Here is a 19,702-nt window from a genome sequence, read left to right on the forward strand (position 1 = left end):
ATAAGAAAATGCATCTAAAATGGGCTCGGCTATTCTAAGATGGCGTATGAAATGCAATAATTCGATACATGTATTCAACTTGGAATTGAAATACAATGCAGTTAGTATGATGCGCCAAGCCCGGTGCATGCAAGACAGATGAATGATGCACGCATGCAGACAGAAAGATGCTAATTGAAAATGCCCTAAAACTAACCACTGAAAGCAGGTAAGTAAAAGGGAGAAAGAAATGGGGATTGGAAGACATGCACACACACACGCACACTTATTACAAAAATGTGCCCTCTCGACGGAGGGTCTGAATGAATAATACAAACCGACTAATTAACTAACTAACAAGCTAATTAATTATTACACAACCAAACGAATAACAAGCTACAACTAATTATTACAACTCTTAATTAATTGAAAAATTAATTAATTAATTACATATTCGAATACTAACTAACAAGTAAGCATTAAAATATGTAAACTAGGCTTCCTCAGCTCTACCTTGAAGAAGTTGAAGATGCATGCTCAATTCCAGTCCCGAAAGCTCTCCAAATACTCTTTAGAGGCTCTGTCTGCAGGGTGTCCTTGAGAATTAGCTGCTGGATCTTACCAAAATAGTGCTGAGGAGTGCACTAGTGGCCTGCCAGCCATGAGGGGCTGCTGCCGACCACCCAGCCGGCCAAGAGTGCACACTGCCGGCCAAGGATGAGAAGGGTGCCGGCCACTGGTGTGCTGTGACACCAAACTGCAACAAAGCACAAAATAGAGGAAAGAAAGGGTCTCCCAAGGGTATGCACGTACTATGCCCCTCCATATCATCTCGAAACATCAATGGAAAGGCATAATTGGATCCAAAACCATCAATCGAGCATCGCAATGCGTGATAGTCAAAGATCCAATTTTTACAAACTCAATAAATGCATGACAAACAAGACACTAAGACCACAACCTTATCATGAGTGATCAAAGGCAATGGAGACCAAAGGAAGATTGGCTCATTTCATCACTTCAAGTATGAAATGAGCTAATCCACATTGTGTTCAAACACAACACCAGGTTGAACACAATGCAATGCAACATAAACATGTAAACAACATGCAAGAATCATGCAATGCGACAAGCATGCGACGACATGCAATGCGACAAGCATGCAATAACAACACAATGGAACAAGCATGCAACAACATGCTATATACCAAGCATGCAACAACATGCAAAAATGGACTAGCATGTAACAACATGCAAACTAGCAAGCATGCAACAACATGCAATGTGACAAGCATGCAACAACACGCAAAGATGGACTTAAACCAAAATGGGCAGACCTCAGGCATGCCCAAATCAGTTGCCAATGGTGATAAAATTAAGGCACATGAAGCATATACAAGCATGCACATGCAATGGCCCATCAAAGAGGCCTAAGAGCACAACTCTCAAGAGTGCTCAAAGAGTGACAAATGTGGAAGTGTAACAACACTAAATGCACTAAAATGAGGTAAAAAATGATGCCAAATCATTCAAACAAAGCAAGCATAGCATGCAAAGGTCCTTAAGCATTAAAGCTAACAAAGAGGACTACAAAGGGGGCATGCAATACACGACACAAATGAATGAAACAATCATGGACAGAGCTGAAATAGGTCAAGACAAAGACCATAACATGCTAAGATGGAGGCTCAAATACCTAGGCAAGATGGCATACATGCTAGGCCATAAGTAAGGCAACAATGCACAACACTTAAAGGCATTCAAGGCATGAAAGAAGTGGGAACATAGCAATGCTATAAGCTCTGAAATAGAGTATTAAATGATGCCAAATCATCTAAATAGCTCAAAGATAGCATGCATGATTCAACAAAACACAAAGCTAGCAAGGCCAATTGCACTACAGCTATACAAAGCATGAAGGGTATAGCAAAGGCAACCCAAAAAAGTCCTAGAACATGTCAAAATGATACTAAAACATGCATGGAATGGAGCGAAAACAAGCTAACATGAAGGGCATAAGGCATGATGCATACAAGGCAAATAAGGTGGATTACACTACACCTATTAAGACCAAGCATGGGATGACTTAACCAATAAAAATCAGATTTATATCATGGCAAAACAACCCCAAAAAAACATTGAAATGGTGGCTCGCAAGCAAAGGCATGAAGGCATACGCAATGGTCCATGTTAAGGCATAAAGGGGCAAACCGTCCAACACATTGAATGAATGATAAATGCAAGTATATGAGCATGAAACATGGTTTAAATCACATAATAAATTATGCCAAATCATTCAAATAGTCCAAGTAAAGCATGCTAATGGACTTGGTGCACAAAGCTAACAGGCTAGATTGAACCATGGCTATACAAAGCAAGCCATGCATGGCCAAAAAAACCTAAATCAGAGCTAGATCATGCTAAAACATGGACAAAAGCTTCTTGAATTTAAGCCAAAAGCATGCTAGAATGACATGTTAAGGCATGATGGATGTTAGGCTAATTCATGGAAATGCACTACAAGTGCATGGAGCATGCAAGAGGTGACCAAACCAAACCCTAACAGAGGTATGACATGGCAAAAAATCATCCAAAACATGCTGAAATGGACTCAAGTCAAGCTAGAATGACATGCTACTTCATGAAGCACACAAAGCTAGTTTGTGAGAAATACACTGCAAGTGTATAAACCATGCAAGGAGTGAGCCCACCAATCAAAATTAGAGTTATAACATGTCCTAAAAGTCACAAAAACATGCTTGAAAAGAGCTAACACAAGCCACAAAAGCATGTTACTTTGTAAGGCTAACAAGGCAAGCAAAGGAGATTTACATTACAAGTGCAATAAGCATGCAAGAGGTGACCAAGACAGCCAAAAACAGAGTTATGGTAGGTCTGATAAGTGACAAAAATGAGCCTAAACAAAGCCATAAAGAAGTAAAAACACATGCTCATTTGGTTGGCCATCAACACTAGCAAACAAGACAAGAGGAGAGGGGACCACCCTCTCCTATTTGGGCCCTCAAAATAGGGTTTTTACCACTGAAAATCCTCTGAATTTCAGTGGTTCTAAGGCCAAAAAGAAGTTGTTTGAAAAGTTTGAAAGTTAGCTCACAAGGCCTTACAAGCCAAGGAGCAAAAGGGAGGACAACCCCCTAGCCAACCAAGGCACAAACTAAGACTTTTAGGACTGAAAAACAGAGGTTTTTGTAGTTCAACACCACCCCCAAAACAGCCCCAAAGTAGTGTGAAAAGATGGCCAAGCAAATGTGTAAAGGGAGAGAGATGTTACCTTGATGCACAGCTGCAAAACTAGCCCAAAATCTGAGCCAAAACACCTTTTGGAGCTCCAACAAGTCCCAAGTAAGCTTCAAGCAACCTCCTCCCAAAGATGGACCACTTTCACCAAGGATGTCTAGGCAAAAGAGAGGTATTTCTCTACTTGCATGCACAAAAGGCAAGAGGGAGAGGCTTTAGAGGGAGAGGCAGAGATCCAACTCTGAAAATTGTAGAGAGAGAGAGAGTTTTAGTGAGAGAAGCTCTCAAAACTTGCTCAAGAAGTTCTCAAATGTTCTAACCCTTGAAAATGAGATGTGAGGCTCTCATATATAGAAAAAGGAGGGCCTTTGGTCGAAAATATCTCAACAAAGACAGCTGAAGCAAAATATCTGTCGAAATCTGCTTTCTGACATCAATGGTTGGCACCTTATCATTGTTGGCCGGCACATTATCATTGTTGGCCGGCAGGGGGTCACTTTTGGATGGCATAGGGCCGGCATTGGCCATTCATGGCTGGCACACTCCCATAGAGGCCGGCAGCAAAAATCCGTCCTAGTCCCTGACTTGTAGCAAGCCTAACTCCTTCATATGGGTGCCTTTTCAGGTCATTCTTGTGTGAAAATTGAAGCCCCGGAAGTAAGCTTTCCAATGATGGCATCCTTGCATCAAAATTCCAACTATGCTAAGAGATATCCCTCTTTTAGTGAAGGCTGCTCAGTTTCGGTCCAACCGGAATGATGCCCAACTTCAACCAAACTTGTTTTCTTCTCTCCTCTTCTCTTTTCTTCAACTCCAAACCCCTAAACAAGGTGTTTTGAAAGATTTTTCAAAATATTTCATCTCTCGTTTATTCATTTCCAATTTGTCCTTGCTCGGTTTATCGAAAGGCGTGACATTTAAAAAAATACGAGCGTCGGGACATCGTAGGAACTTATATTCAAAAATATTTTGAAAGAGAGGATTTTAAGATCTAAAAAAGATTCCAAATAGTTTTGGTCCAAAAGGGGTGTGAAGTTGGGATTTGACTCTCTTCTTGCCGAAGAAACTGAACCTTTGCCCGGCACACCTTTCATCACAAAGTAAACTATCAGTAGTGCCCAAGTCTTAAGAGCGGTCAAAAATGAGATGTCTACACACTGCTACCCATAGCAGTATCAAAAGTTCTTTTATTTGAACTTTTCTCTTTAATTTCCTTGCTAGGAAAAATGTGTTCAAAAAATGATGCATTTCTTGACTCAATAATAGTGTTTACATGCATATCCTAATTTTCAGATCTATGAACTAAAAATCTATATGCACTACTATTATTGGCATATCCAATGAACACACAATCAACGATCTTTGGTCCTATCTTAGTCATTTTGGGACTAGGAACTGCCACCTTGGCCAAACACCCCCACACTTTGAGGTAATTATAGGTAGGTTGTCGACCTTTCCATAATTCATAAGGAGTTTGATTGAGTTTCTTGTGGGTACCGTGTAAGGATAAAGTTAGCAGAAAAAATTGCCTTCCCTTACAAGTTCTGAGGTAACCCTGAACTAATCAACATGGCATTCATCATCTCTTTAAGAGTTCAATTCTTTCTCTCAGCAACACCATTTGACTGAAAAGAATAGAGTGCAGTGGTTTGGTGAATGATACCATGTTCAGAACAAAATTCTTCAAATGGTGCATCATACTCACCACCTCTGTCACTCCTCACTATCTTAATAGTTTTGCCAAGTTGATTTTCAACCTCAAGTTTATATTGCCTAAAAGCTTTTATGGCTTCGTCTTTACTTCTCAATAAGTAAACATAGCAATGTCGAGTGCAATCATCAATAAAAGTAATAAAGTACTTCTTACATCCTCTAGTTTGAACAAATTTTAAATCACAGATATCTGTGTAAATTAAACTTAGAGGTTCAGTACTTCTTTCAACTTTATTAAATGATGCCTTAGTGAGTTTTGCCTCAATACAAATCTCATATTTATGATTAGGATCAAATTCTAAGTTAGGTAAACATTCTAAAGCAACAAGTCTACGTAAAGAATCAAAATTAACATGTCCTAATCCACCATGTCATAAGAAAGAAGACTCAACAATATAAACAGAAGATGTGTTCTTATTATTAAAAGCCAAATTAGGTACAATAGTATTTACATTAAGCTTAAAAAGCCCATCACTCATGTAACCTCGCCCCACATACATTCCACTCTTGGAGAATACAACTTTATCAGATTCAAAGACTAATTTAAATTCATTCTTCATCAACAATGACCCAGAAAATCAAATTCTTGCGAATCTCTTGCACATGGAGTACATTGTTAAGAGTGAGTTCTTTTCCCGAGGTCATTTTTAGCACAATCTTTCCTTATCCTTCTACAGTTGAAGTGGAGGAGTTTCCAATAAAAAATTATTCCCCACTTTCTACCACTTTGTAGGTTGTGAACATCTTCTTATCTGCACAGATATGACAGGTTGCTCCAGTATCCACCCACCATTCCTTGGAATTGCCCACCAAATTTGTTCAGGGACTACTACAGCAAGATTGATGTCAGCTACTCCATCGGAAAGATAAAAATCCTCAGCTATGTTCGCTTGTGCTGGTTTTTTGGTTGAACTCCCTCCATCTTTGCGAATGTGACAATCCTTAGCACGATGCCCATCTTTGCCGCACACAAAACACTTGCCTTTGAACCTCTTGTTGAACCCGTTGTTGATCCCTTTGTTGATCTTACTAGTGGATCCTTGTTTGGGATCATTGCCATCATGCTTTCGCTTCTTGTTGTTGAACTTTGACCTATGTTCATGTTCCACAACATTTGCTTTAGCCTGCATGACATGGTTTCCTGACTTCTTGTCGGAACCTCGATTGTCCTCCTCAATTCGGAGCCACACTATCAGTTTCTTCAATTTCATCTCCTTGTGCTTATGCTTCAAATAATTCTTGAATTCTTTCCAAGAATGTGACAATTTTTCAATGATTGCCGCTACTTGGAAAGATTCACTGAGAACCATCCCTTCCGCATGTATGTCATGGAGAATTAATTGGAGATCTTGAACTTGGCTAATAACTATTTTGGAATCCATCATTTTAAAATCTAGAAAATGACTGACAACAAATTTCTTTATACCGACGTCCTCTGTTTTATACTTATAATCTAGAGATTCCTACAGTTCTTTAGCTGTGTTTTTCACACTATACACATTGTACAGTGTATTGTCCAACTCATTGAGGATATAGTTTCGACACAGAAGATCACCATGTGTTCCATGCATCGACTGTGGCAACCACTTGCCGGTCAGTTTCTCCCTCGTTCAGTGCCGGTGTCTTTTCATGAGTGAAGCGAGTCAAATTTAATGTGATAAGATAAAACATCATCTTTTGTTGCCATCTTTTAAAATCATTGCCATTGAATTTTTCTGACTTCTCCCCATGATTTACCAATACTGCTAGAGTCATCACTGGCACAACAGGTGTGGGGTTTTGAGTAATAACAGTCTCAGTACTGTTAATTTCAGTTGTCATAATTCTAACAAAATAAAAATTGTACCAATCACAAATTTATACAAAAATGAATTTACACACAAAATAAACAGAATAATATTTTGAAACAAAATTCCAATGATAAACTGTATATTACTATTATGTTATCAAATAAATCATTAAACATTAAATTAATACTATTTAAGAAATTAAACAGTATATTACTACTATTTAATTTTCCGAAACAAAATATTTGTCTGTCTATCACAAAAATAAATAAAAATAAATCTACTTTAAGATTGTTAGAAACCACAAAGGTGTATGTGTGTAAATTAAATGTATAAAATAAATAAAAAATAAAATAAAATAATTCAAAAAATAATTATATAAATTATTTTCCAAATTAAATGTTTACTGAAAATAGTGTCGAGGCCTATGTTGAACACAATCTCCTTAAAGTAGATTTCGCCCTCGTTCTGGTGCTTCGAGTTTTACTGGTGTCTACTTCTCAGGATGCAACGACTAATACTTAAATTTGCAGCACCGCAAATTTAAGTGTGGCGAACCAAAACTCTGTTATAACTCTCTTTTTTTCTTCCTAAAAATAAATACAGAAAAGATGTAGAAAGACAGAAGAAGAATAGCAGGAGAATGACGAAATTCTAATGGAAAAATTGTGTCTTATGAATTGCTAGAAGCATGCTTTATATAGATAGAAAGGTGGCTATTCTGAACAGGTGCCAACAGATAGGCAACTGTTCGGACATATTTGAACAGATAGAAAATTTGTTTGAACTGTTTGGATAGTTCCAGATTTGTTCGGGAAAGGGTTCAACAGGTTCAAACTTGTTTGTGTGGAAACCAACAGGTATGAAACCTGTTCGGACTTGTTTGGGTGAGAAAAAATTTGGACCAGAATTAATTTAATTTTTCGAAATTGAAATTCAAAATTAAATAAATAAATACAAATGTTTTTGCCCAAAAAAAAAAAGTATTGGACTGGACAAGTCCAACCCAACTGACCGGCCGAACGGACGGACTGCCGGCGACGGCGCGCGCGCGGTTTTTATTTTGGGTCCAATGGGTCTAGCCCACTTCACCCATAACCTTACCCTTCCACAAACTTGGATACCCATTGGGGCCAATCCCAAACATCCAATGCTAAGGTTTATAAACCCAAACAATTCCTCAAGCCTTTCCAATGTGGGATAAGCACATTTTACAAATGTGTAAGAAACTCACCAAGAAACTAGTTCCACAAACCTAAAAACGCGTATTGAATTCTCATTCATTCGGAAATGGTTTTGAGTAACCAAACATATGAATTTATTTACTACGCGGCATTAAACATGAACCCAATCAAAAACGTTAAAAATAACATTTGGGTGCCACTTTAATTAATGCTCAAAGTAAGAAAAAAAAAAAAAAAAAGAAGGTAATATAAAAGTCATTTTCCAACATAAACCCACCCTGGCGTAGGGACCATGGAGAGGTGGTGGATATGAGATAAGGATGCCAGACGGGTTGGTGCTGGATCTGTGCAAAATAGAGTTGGGTGGGGTAAGGAGGGATTTTTTATTTTTTAAAATCAAAATATTCAGTTTTCAAGCATAAAATTATAACAAAGTAATGAATGTGATGACTATCATTCTCTATAACTATTATTTAATAGAAACAGACATGATTTAGATTCACGCCAAATTAGAATATTAGAATTTAAGTTGGAGAAATTAAAAAGTTAAGATTTAATTTATTACAAAGGTTAAAGTTTAGTTTTTTTTTACTAAATAATTTTTTTTTTTAATTTTAATGTCTCTCTTACGTGGCACCTTATATAATTTCGTAATTTTAAAATAATGGTAATTATTTGGCCACTCTCTTGAATACTTTGATACATAAGTTTCGAATTTATTATATTTCTATTTTAAAATAACTACATTTTTTCAACCAATTAAAACTCTCTCTTTAATTAGTAGATTCTTAAATATTACAGGTCTTCAATTAATTATCTCCCCCGTTCCAGATTTGCCTCCAAAATAACAAAATATTAATTCTTCCTCAATTAAAAAATCAAAACTAAACATTCTTCTTATTACTTTAGAAAAAATAAATAAATAAAATAAAATAGTTTTGACTTTTTGATTGAGTATTATTTAGAGAGCATTAATGACAACTAACCACACTCTTCATTTTTTATTAGTTAAAATATTAAAAAAAAGTAATTATTTATTTTGCCTAATTTTTATTTTATCTATATACTTCAACACTACTCTTTATTTTAGTTATCTATATACACAAACTGTTTAAAGAGTCTTACAACCCCAAGACTCTTCAAATGTAACTATTCTTAATGAATTTTGTTAAAATAGCTATTGTAAGAGCATCCACACCAATCTCTTTAAATTTTTGCTCAAATTATAACTTAAAAAGATATTTTGCTATTTTAGCTAGTCACATTTTAGTACTCACTTCATCAAACTCTCTATTTTAATTCAATCTAATTAAAATATTATTTTTTTTATTGTATTTGTTTTTCTTTCTTTCTTTTTTATTAAATTAATGAGTTGGCTTGATCAAGTAGCATTTCCAGGGGCTTGATCAAGTAGCATTTCTTGGAAGAAACAGGGGCTTGCGGTTCGGCTCGGGCAACCATCATGCTAATCTCCGATTAAGTTGAAAATTTTTGTGGTTGATCTACTCAATGAACTCTAAAATATGAACGGAATCGGATCATTAGAAAGTCACCGACATGGTGGCCAACTGGTGCGTTTCAGATAAAATATAAGGACTCCAAATCCAAAACTAGACCATATTCTTCAATCATTCTACTGTACATTCCAACAGCTATATTTATCAACGGTCAAAATTTTTCAAACGGTTATATTCTTCTACTATAAACAATAGCATATGTTCTCTTATTCTCACAATCTAAATGAAATATTTTTCTTTCATTCCATCCTCATTAATTTTTTATATATGGATCTTCATTTTCTAGACATGATTCTTTATGACTCCGACTCCGATGATGAGTTGGAGATAGTTACAATAGCTTCTATGGAAGCTGAGAGTTCATCAAAGTCATGACATGCTGCTCGTAAACGACGCGAGTTCCTTTGGCGTAATCCTTTGCAAAGGTTTTTTCTCGACAATTTTGCTGATCCACCAGTATATCCTCCCAAATTATTTCGGAGAAGGTTTCGAATGAATCGTTCTCTTTTTCTCCGCATTAAATCTAAAGTAGAAGCTTATGAACCATATTTTGTTCAGAAAAGAAATGGTGCTAGAGTGCTCGGTTTGTCTTCTCTTCAAAAAATAACTGCAGCTCTTAGAATGCTTGCTTATGGAGTAGCACCTAATTTTATGGATGAATACTTGAGGATTGGAGAAAGTGCTACAATGAAAAGCCTAAAGAAATTTGTCAAAGCAGTGGTTTCAATTTTTTCTGATGAGTACTTGAGGTCACCGAACAACGACGGCGTTGCTAGAATTCTAGCTATTGGCGAAAGTCGCGGTTTTCCTGGGATGTTAGGAAGCATTGATTGTATGAACTAGACCTGGACGAATTGCCCAACTGCATGGAAAGGTATGTATACTAGCCATGCACATGAGCCAACAATTTTTTTGGAACCAATAGCATCATATGACCTTTGGATATGACTTGCATTTTTTGGGTTACCTGAGTCTAATAATGATATCAATCTTTTAGAGCGGTCTTCCGTATTTACTGAGCTTGCTCAAGGGTGTGCTCCTCGAGTTAATTACACAATTAATGGAAATGAATATACCATGGGATACTACCTTGTTGATGGTATATATCTACAATGGGCAACTTTTGTTAAAACAATTCCTTGTCCACAAGGAAAAAAGAATAAACATTTTGCTGAGGCCCAAGAGGCCTATAGAAATGATGTAGATCGTGCATTTAGAGTGCTTGAAGCACGCTTTGCAATTGTGCATGGACCTGTACGACCATGGGATCTTCAGACTCTTAAAGATATTATGAAAGCTTATATAATACCACACAACATGATCATTGAGGATGAAAGAGATGGCGGAGGAGAGCAAAACATTGATTATGAACAAATCGATAAAATCCCTCATGCACAAGTGTCACTTGAATGTACACCTGATATCATGGAATTTATTCAACAACATCGTCGCATAAGAGATAGAGAAACTCATTCTCGACTCCAATCGGATTTGGTTGAGCACTTGTGGCAAATCTATAGCCAATCTTAGGTTGGAATAGGAAATCTATAGCCAATCTGGAATTAATGAGAATAGACCTAAACACCAGGTTGGTTCTGATGATTACAACCTTTGCTGTAGCTTGTAAGTTTTTTTTTTTTGAACTGTTGTAGCTTGTAAGTTGATTTTTTGGAAAGTCATGTGTTAGACATATTGATTTTGATGATTTGATTTATATTATGTTTTTGATTTTGTTTGATGAATTCATTTGATCAAAATGTCATAAATTATCCATATTAATTCATCCTATTATTTTGTGGTTTTTGGAGGTGAAAATGAAGCCCAAATTCAACATAAAAATAGTCACAAAACAGTCCCAAATTCAGCACAAAAACAGTCACAAAATAACCCCAAATTCAGCACAAAAATAGCCACAAAACAGCCCCAAATTCAGCACAAAAACAACTGCAAAGCAGCCCCGAAACAGCAGCAAAAACAGCAACAAAAGTATCCGAAACAGCAGTAAAAACAACCCAAAAAATAACAGTTCAGCTCAGTTTCATTCTGAAATAGAATCACCTTTATAGCACCAAACTCCAATAAGTAGAGCTTACAAAATGCCAATGTGTTATATAGGCAAAAGTTACAAAATATACATAAACCTTACTTTAGTCAAAAGTCACAAAAAAGAACCCCTGTTTCTACATCATGAAACCATATAGCACAAAAGGATCCAACTATTTCATCCAAACAAAATCTACCAAACTAACAGTCAAAAGTTACAAAAAACATAACAGTTTCATAAATTACTCAGAACTGTTGCTCTTTCTTCGACTCTCAATGATTTCTATTTGACGCTGATAATAGTATTCTTGTTGCATTGGGGGCATCTCACTCGTATCCATCATTATGATTCTCTCTTCTTCTTTCAATTTCTCCAATTCAGCTTTTTCAAAATGAATAATATACGATTTCTCAAGCATTTCAAGTTTTTTCTCAGTTCCTTTCTTTCTATCTTCTTTCATGTCAATTAACAAGTCTATAATTGGAGAACTTGTAGTATCTTGGCTCTTCAATTTTTTCAGCCTTTCTTTTTCTTTCTTCTTGCCAATTGGTCTCTCCAATTGTATATGCGTATCTCATTAAATCTCATCTTCCTCTAGATTGACTAACTCTGGTGTTGAAGGAGAAGATGTGGAATTTCGACTCCTTTTTGGATTCTTCTTTTGGTTCGTCTCAAACCATTTTGGTTGATGCCTCAACACATTCCAACAATGTTCGAATGGGAATGAGGTGTTATGAACCTCCTGGTACATAAGTTTTGCCTTGCCAATCTGGAATATATATATATATATATCAAAATTTTAAAATATATTGAATGGTAAATGTTTAAATATCTATGTAACTGATACCTTGTCTTGCTCATTCACATCGCTTTCACGCATTGATTCAATTTGAGCAAAGTACCCACAAAACTTATTGGTTCCAAGTTGAATGATTGACCACCGGTTCATCAAAGAATTATCAGTACGTTCACTAATAAATGTTTTGTGCTCGTGGAAGTACTCCCCAACGCTCCTCCAGAATCTCTTACTTTTTTTTCTCATTTCCATGCACTGTATCCAAGCTAGTATTAAGCCAAGCTGATATAAGCAAATTGTCTTCTTCTTTAGAAAAGTTGCCACTGCGTGACTTTTTCGTAGCAGATTCTTTTTTGGTTGAAAACTGAGATTATTGGCTAGCACCTTGACTAACTTGGTTCAGATATTGAGACTTCATGACTTGGTTGTCAAGGTTGGAGCCTTCTTGTAAAAGATTGGTCAAGAAGGGTCTCCACTTGAATCTATCCTACAAGATAGAGTGAATCAAATCAGAATGAATCTAGCGTTCAAGATAGAGTGAAAATTTTCAAATTGAATCCATCCCAACAAGACAGTAAGTTAGCACTTTCATATAAAATAAAATCAATTCAATGAAGCCTACTAAGACCACCTCCAACCCTTAACTCAAATTTGGGGAAAAGAGCACATGTTTTAAGTTTTCGTTGGATTAAATAAGAGGAGTTAACAGCTTTTTTCTGTTACAAAAATTAAATTTGATATGAATTTGAGTGAAGAATTTGAGTCTCCCTTTGAGTAAAACACAAGTTGATATAAGTTTGAGTAAAGGGTTGAGCTTGGAGGAGTGTTTTGATAATTGTTTATTAAAATTTGAATTTTTTTCTTTTTTGAAAGGCAAAAAGAAAATTTTATTATGTAGACAAAATTACATAACAAAAGCTTAATATAAGGAAGCATCATAGGTAGCTAAGCTAACATCCCAACAAAGTTAATATGGAAGCAACTACCCAATCAAATGCTAGCAAAAACTGCAAACAAGGTTGGAAAAAAAGTGTTGGTAAGGCACCAACACAGCCAACTCCCAGCAAGCCAGAAAATGCCCTCTAGATTGTGCAGGAAATTAATGGTACTCCACACTATAGCAGCAAAGTATCCATTAGAAAACTAGCACATTCACCACACTTCACACCTTCTAAACCTTATCCATATTGTTATACTCTAAAATAGTATGCTGAGAAAGATTAAAATCTTAAAACACTACTTCCTTTCTATTCCACTTAAACAAAATAAAGACCAAAAAGTGGAGTTGAAGATTAAACAATAGGCAGAGGTAGGATGACTTAATTATAACTAAAAAAAAGTTGGGGATGACCATCTCTTGCCCCTTTGACATGAGAGGATTTTATCTTTCTCTTTAATTTCATTTGTCTATGCACATCAAGAACATTAGCTTTATATGCCTCAGATTTCAGACAACAGAAAAGTTTCAATGCCTTAATTAGATATATAGAAGGTAACAAACATAAAGGGCTAAACATTTGGTTTTGGCTTAATTTGTTGTCTAACTTGAGCACACTTCCCCTTTATTTTTTCTACTCGTTCTCATTGTAATTCAACTTTATCTATCCTCTCTCTGAGAGTTATATTCAATGACATGAACAATCAACAATACATTTCACATTTGATCACTTTTAACTAAATAGTGGTGGACATTGGGGCAAATTAATTTTATGCACTAATTACTCAACAAAAATCTTAAAATTATATCATAGTTGTATACAATGTGTATAAAAAAAAAAAAAAAAAAACCATAAAGATCACAAACTATATATGTTCTTTCTCAATATGATAGAAATTTTCTTTACCTAATTTTAAAGAATTTAAAAATATACAAGTGATCTAAGCTTTAAAATATCAACATATATATATGCATTCACTTTCATTGAGGCAATTTATCAAACAGTTGCGATACAAAAATTTTGTGCATACAAATTTTCAAAGATGTTCAAACAACTTAATTCAATCAAAGAGCCATTGATGGTTCTCAAATAAAATTACAGACCCCAATTCATCCAATCTAATCCAAATCTAGAGTACAGCAGAGAGAGAGAGAGAGAGAGAGAGAGAGAGAGAGAGAACCTGAGTTTCAGATATGGTGAAAGCAAATGCTGTGGAGTGGTTGCCACTATGTAGTTTTGGCGCAGAAAAGGCAAAAGGGTAGAGTTTGGCAGGAAAAAAAATAATAAAAAAATGAATAACGATGAACAGTAGCTCATTTGTTGTAACGAGCTACTTAGCATCAAATTTTGGCGCGCTTGTAGCGAGATTGATACGCCTGGTTTTTTGGAGTTCATCTTGCTAGTTTATCTGGAGAAGCTGTCTGCCGAGTTTGATGAGGTTGCTCTAATAGGTAAACTATTGAAGTGACTAAAATATAATAATTTTAGTTACAATAGTTCACAAGTATCATTTAAAGAGTCCCTTAAAGATTAGGGCTGAGCAAGAAATCCATATAATCCATAATCCTATCCGGTCCAGTCTAATCCGGTATATTTGGATTAATTTTTTAAATCCGTGATTCGGTTCCGGATTAGAAATTTAAAAATTCGTAGGCCACAGATTGGTTTAGTATTGAATCCCACGATTCCGGATTGGAACCGATCCGGCCCGTATATAAATAGTCTATATTTATACTATAGACCCTCCCATATAATATCATTTCTTATTCCATATAAAAGCTAAACCAGTTTTCTTATTGCTTTTATTTGATGTTATATTTTGTTTTAATACAGAGAAGAACTCTGCTTTGTGTAATGTGTATTCGGTTTTATTGCTTTGGTTTGTTGCTTTTGTTTGATATTATATTTATATTTTTATGAAATTAAAATATTCTATATTTTATTATTATTATTTAATTATGTGAATTTGTGATCCTAAACCCATCTAATCCGTATTCAAACGAATTGGTTCGGATTGATTCCATGATATAAATAAATTGAATTGGTTTCAATTTTTTAAGAACCATAAATAACAAATTAATCTTAATTTTATTTCAATCCAAATCATGCTCACCCATATTAAAGATACTCTTAGAATTGCCTTGTGTTACTATGCTACAAATACAAAACAATTTCTTAGAAATTGTTCATAAATGAGACATAAAGAGTGGGTCCCACCCTTTGTGCCTCATATATGAAATTGTTCTGTGTTTGTAGGTTTTCTTCCTTTTATTATTTTCTATATAAATTTGTTTCTTGATTTCTGCCATTAATTTGTTTCTCAGTTTAGAAGGTAACTGTTATGTAATAATTGTCCTCTTGACCAAGTTAGTTATTTTAGTAAGTTATTTAGTTTTTTAATTATTTTAGTCTGACTAAAATAAAAATGCTTAGGCCCCCAAAGTTGAGGACCTTTATAACCTTTTAAAATGATATGAACCAATTATGTGTTTTTGTTTTATTTTTATTTTTTCCTTTCATTCATGGACCAATCTCAGGTAAGTGGGGGTTATGGGGTTGTATTTTTTGAGAGTCTGTAGTATTGTTGCTGACTAAAATAGTTATATTTGAGAAGAATGTTGGATTTTTTTTAGTTAAATTTAATGTTTGTAAAATAAAAAGTAAAATGATTATGGATTTGATATGACATTTTATCTTATTAGCTATTTTAATTTCTTTTTTCTTTTAGTACATACTATTTTAACCTAAAAACTCAAAAAAAAAGTCACTTCCCAAACAGAGCCAATATTACATTATACAATTCCAATTTAGAAGGTAAATCTAACCTAAAATTTTTTGGTGATTTTAATTTTTAATAATTTTCCCATTTAAAATCTATTATAATGATTTACCATTCGGGATAAGCTCCCTTATCGGGATAGCATACAATTCTACTTAAAAAAAATCAAAAGTAGAATCAAATTTCTTTCTATATTCATGCACTCTCAAGAGTGAAGAGTAATCATTGTCCTCCCCTATAAATGATGCTCAAAAAGCTTGGTTTCAACAGTGCAAAAATCCAAAGTTTGAGAGATATGGCAAGTGCTAATTTTAAAGTGGTTCTCTTAGTCATTCTTTTCGTTGTTGTATTTGGTCAGTCTCGATCCCTCTCTTTATCTCTGCTAATTTCAAAGTTCTTAGTCATTTTTTTCGTTACTATATTTGATCAGTCTCGATCCCTCTCTTGATCTCTTTCTTCTCTTTGTAAATAAATACTAGTTTCTCTGTTCACGCCTCAAAATTCTCCCACGATTTATTAATTGTGAATTTTTTAACAACAATGTTAGGTATAATAAAAAATCTTTCATAAAAATAATCATGAAAGTTTTGGGACCCTTGAATTACATTTAGAATAAAATACCATACACTAATCAAGATAATCCAAAGATCATAAATCTTTTATGTTCATTTTCATGAAAAAAAATTTATGATCCCTAACTTTTCTCATTTTTTAAATAGCGCAGCAAAGGATCTCGGCCACTTAAATGGGCTGGTTGTGACTTTTTAAAATTTTGTATTATGTGTTGTTTTAAATGTTTGCTATAACATTTGTTTTACACTGTAAAATTATTTTAAATAAACTAAAGTTTCATGTTTTTGGTAAACTTCACTTTATCTTCCTTTGGTTTGGGCCTTATCGGTTTATCCTTTTAACGTTTAGAAATAGCTATATAATTCTCATGTGATTTGTGGACTGAAGTATACCGTTAAGCCCGTTAACGATTCAATAAATAAAAAAAAAAAAATTACTCTTGTATATAAAAAAAACTTAAATATGTGAATTACGGATATTTTCATCATTTGTTTAGAAAGCAAAGTGTACTTTAACCCCTATATTTTATTTCATGTGCGATTTGCCTTGAAAATGAGCATATAACTCGCACTCGCTTATGTCTGTTATATGTTTTACATTTATTGTTAAGTTGGACGGAATGTTTAACGATACTCTTTAGTTTACAAATCACATGGGGATTCTGTGGTCATGTCTAAACATTAGAGGATAAACCGCACATAATCCAAACCACATGAAGTAAAGTGAAATTTACCTTCTTTTTTTTTTTGTTTATCCTCAAGTAGGGAAAGGGTATTTTTATATATTCTGGTTACAAATTGTCAACTTACGGCTTGGAATAAGCAGTAACAATTTTTTTTTTTTTTTTTTATATGGACATAAGATTTGTTAATGCAGATTTTGCATATTAAAAATTAAGAAAAAAGGAAAACAGAAACACTCTTAAATTTGTTCAACCACCAGGTTTTTAATTATTAAAATTTTCACGTCATTTAAATTATTATTTTTACCTAATAAGTTATGAAATCTCATATCACATCGATCCCATATGAAATATTAATATGATATATATCTGAAGTTGTTGGATGATATTTTTAGACTCATCCCATCAAAGTGGTTATTAACTGTTTGGTGGTAGGTTTTGGAATCTCAAATGGGGCCACAGAAGTAGCAGAAAAAGAAGACATAAGCATTAAGGAAGTGCACCCATGTAAGACGGATCTAGAATGCAAAGCTTACTGCAAAAAATCGACTGGGTTTGAATGCCTAGGTTACGCATGCCTCGGGAATCCCGATCCGAGATGCATCTGTGCAGGATGTTTTGCTCGTTCTCCCCCTCCTCCACCTCATGCCTTTGTTTGATTCATGTTTCTTAATCTTAGTTTAGTCTAAATATATATATATATATATGCGCGCACTCTTTACAGCAGCATCAACTTTTCAATAATATTTGATAGTTTTGTCTTTATTGTTGATTTGATAATAAAAATGGGCTATATATATTTTCCTGTTTGTTGGTTTTTCTGTTTTTTTATTTGGAAGTTTACCCCAAAAAAAAAAAAATGCAATAAAATTAAGATATTGGCAACCTAAATGCAATAGTGTCTATCTTGGGGTCATGTTTGTATTTATTTCATTTGATTTTGTTCAGATCTCATGTAATATTTTCAGGATATCTTAGTTAGCTCTATATATATGCCTGACGGCAATAACATTTTTTCATCAATAATATTCGATTCAATAATAAAAAATAAATAAAAGTCAGCTATATTTATTTTCCTGTTTGTTGGTTTTTCTATTTTTTTTTATTTGTAATTTTACAAAAAAATAAATAAATTAAGATATTGGGGACCTAAATGCAATACAGTGTGTATCCTGGGATTGTGTGTATTTGTTTCATTTGATTTTGTTCAGATTTCTTGTGTGAGTGATTTTTCGATTACACCACCTAACTCAGTATTCAATTGGAAAGAACTAACAGAATAGATGACACCTAGCTGACCTGCTGGAGAGAACTAGCAGAATAGATAACACCTAACTGACCTGCAACAGAAAGAGAAGATTCCGGTGGTGGTTCGTCCATCCGGAGGCACTCCGACGATCAAGTCAGTATATCTCTCAAACATAATCAATAGTGCTAAACTCACTATTCAGAATATAAATTGCATACCTTAGACCCACGGGGTGCCTCTCTTTTATAGTTAACTCAATCCTTGTCCCACCAGAAGCCTAACACTCTTGCTCAGTGCTTATCCTAGACTCTCTAAGAGATAAAGATAAACTCCCTAAGAGTGTTATCCTATCCATGCTAAAGTCCTTCGTCATTCTAGGACTCTGGTTCCTTATCCGCTTATCTCGGATTCCGATATGTTCGGAGATTATCTCGGCTTCGCCGAGATAACCTCGGCGTCATAACCAGAACACGTGGCACCTCAGCTGATACGTCGGCATCACCTTGGCCACGTATGAGTACTCAGAAAATATATCCCCACACTTCTCATTCAAAAAATAATAATTTTTGTTCAGATTTCATTTAATATTTTCAAGATATCTTTGCTATAGTTAATCAATTTGGACAGCTGAGCATTGAGACTATTTAAACTTATATTTTGTAATTTGGGAACAAAATTTACAAGATTTTGAACTAAAATTAACGCGAATCCAATTAAAAAGTTAGGAATAAACAACCCACATGTCCGTTAACAAATCCAAAAGAAACATAAAGAAAAAAAAAAAAAAAAAAACAGATTTATCTAATTTTTTTTAAAAAAATAGAATTTACATATTAGAAATAGGAGTCCGGATTACAAAAGGTTATCATTTTTATTATTGTTGTTTGTTTTGCCCTTGCTTTTTTTTTATGTCTCGTCTCGCACTAAGGGGTGAACAAATATCAAGTTGAGTTTGGCCAACAATATATAATAAGATTATTTGTGTCATCAGAAGCTCAACCAACTTTGACATTGGATATAACCTAATCATCTCAAACTTGAATTTAAAAGAATGTCTAAATCCTAAATTCACCCACTTAACCCAATAAATATGAATTGTTATTTATATATTTTTATCTTGAAAGGCTAAATTTAAAACATTAATACTACATCATTTAATTATGCCTCTTGATTCTCATGTTTTAAAATTTTTATATAATTTAA

General features: G+C 34.4%; 2 protein-coding genes across 2 annotated transcripts; both read left to right on the forward strand.

Annotated features, from left to right (window-relative positions):
• The first annotated feature begins 9,726 nt into the window (after window positions 1-9,726).
• On the forward strand, window positions 9,727-10,281 carry LOC114296126 (uncharacterized). The gene is made up of 2 exons (XM_028240417.2): window positions 9,727-9,796; window positions 9,896-10,281. The coding sequence occupies exons 1-2, from the start codon at window positions 9,727-9,729 to the stop codon at window positions 10,279-10,281; spliced, it is 456 nt and encodes a 151-aa protein (XP_028096218.2).
• A 234-nt stretch (window positions 10,282-10,515) lies between these two features.
• LOC145793994 (uncharacterized) lies at window positions 10,516-10,968 on the forward strand. The gene has a single exon (XM_082876913.1). The coding sequence runs from the start codon at window positions 10,516-10,518 to the stop codon at window positions 10,966-10,968; it is 453 nt and encodes a 150-aa protein (XP_082733039.1).
• The last annotated feature ends 8,734 nt before the right edge of the window (window positions 10,969-19,702 follow it).

This window comes from Camellia sinensis, chromosome 6 (assembly GCF_055761805.1).
Source record: "Camellia sinensis isolate YWXY chromosome 6, ASM5576180v1, whole genome shotgun sequence".
Taxonomy (NCBI): Eukaryota; Viridiplantae; Streptophyta; class Magnoliopsida; order Ericales; family Theaceae; genus Camellia; species Camellia sinensis.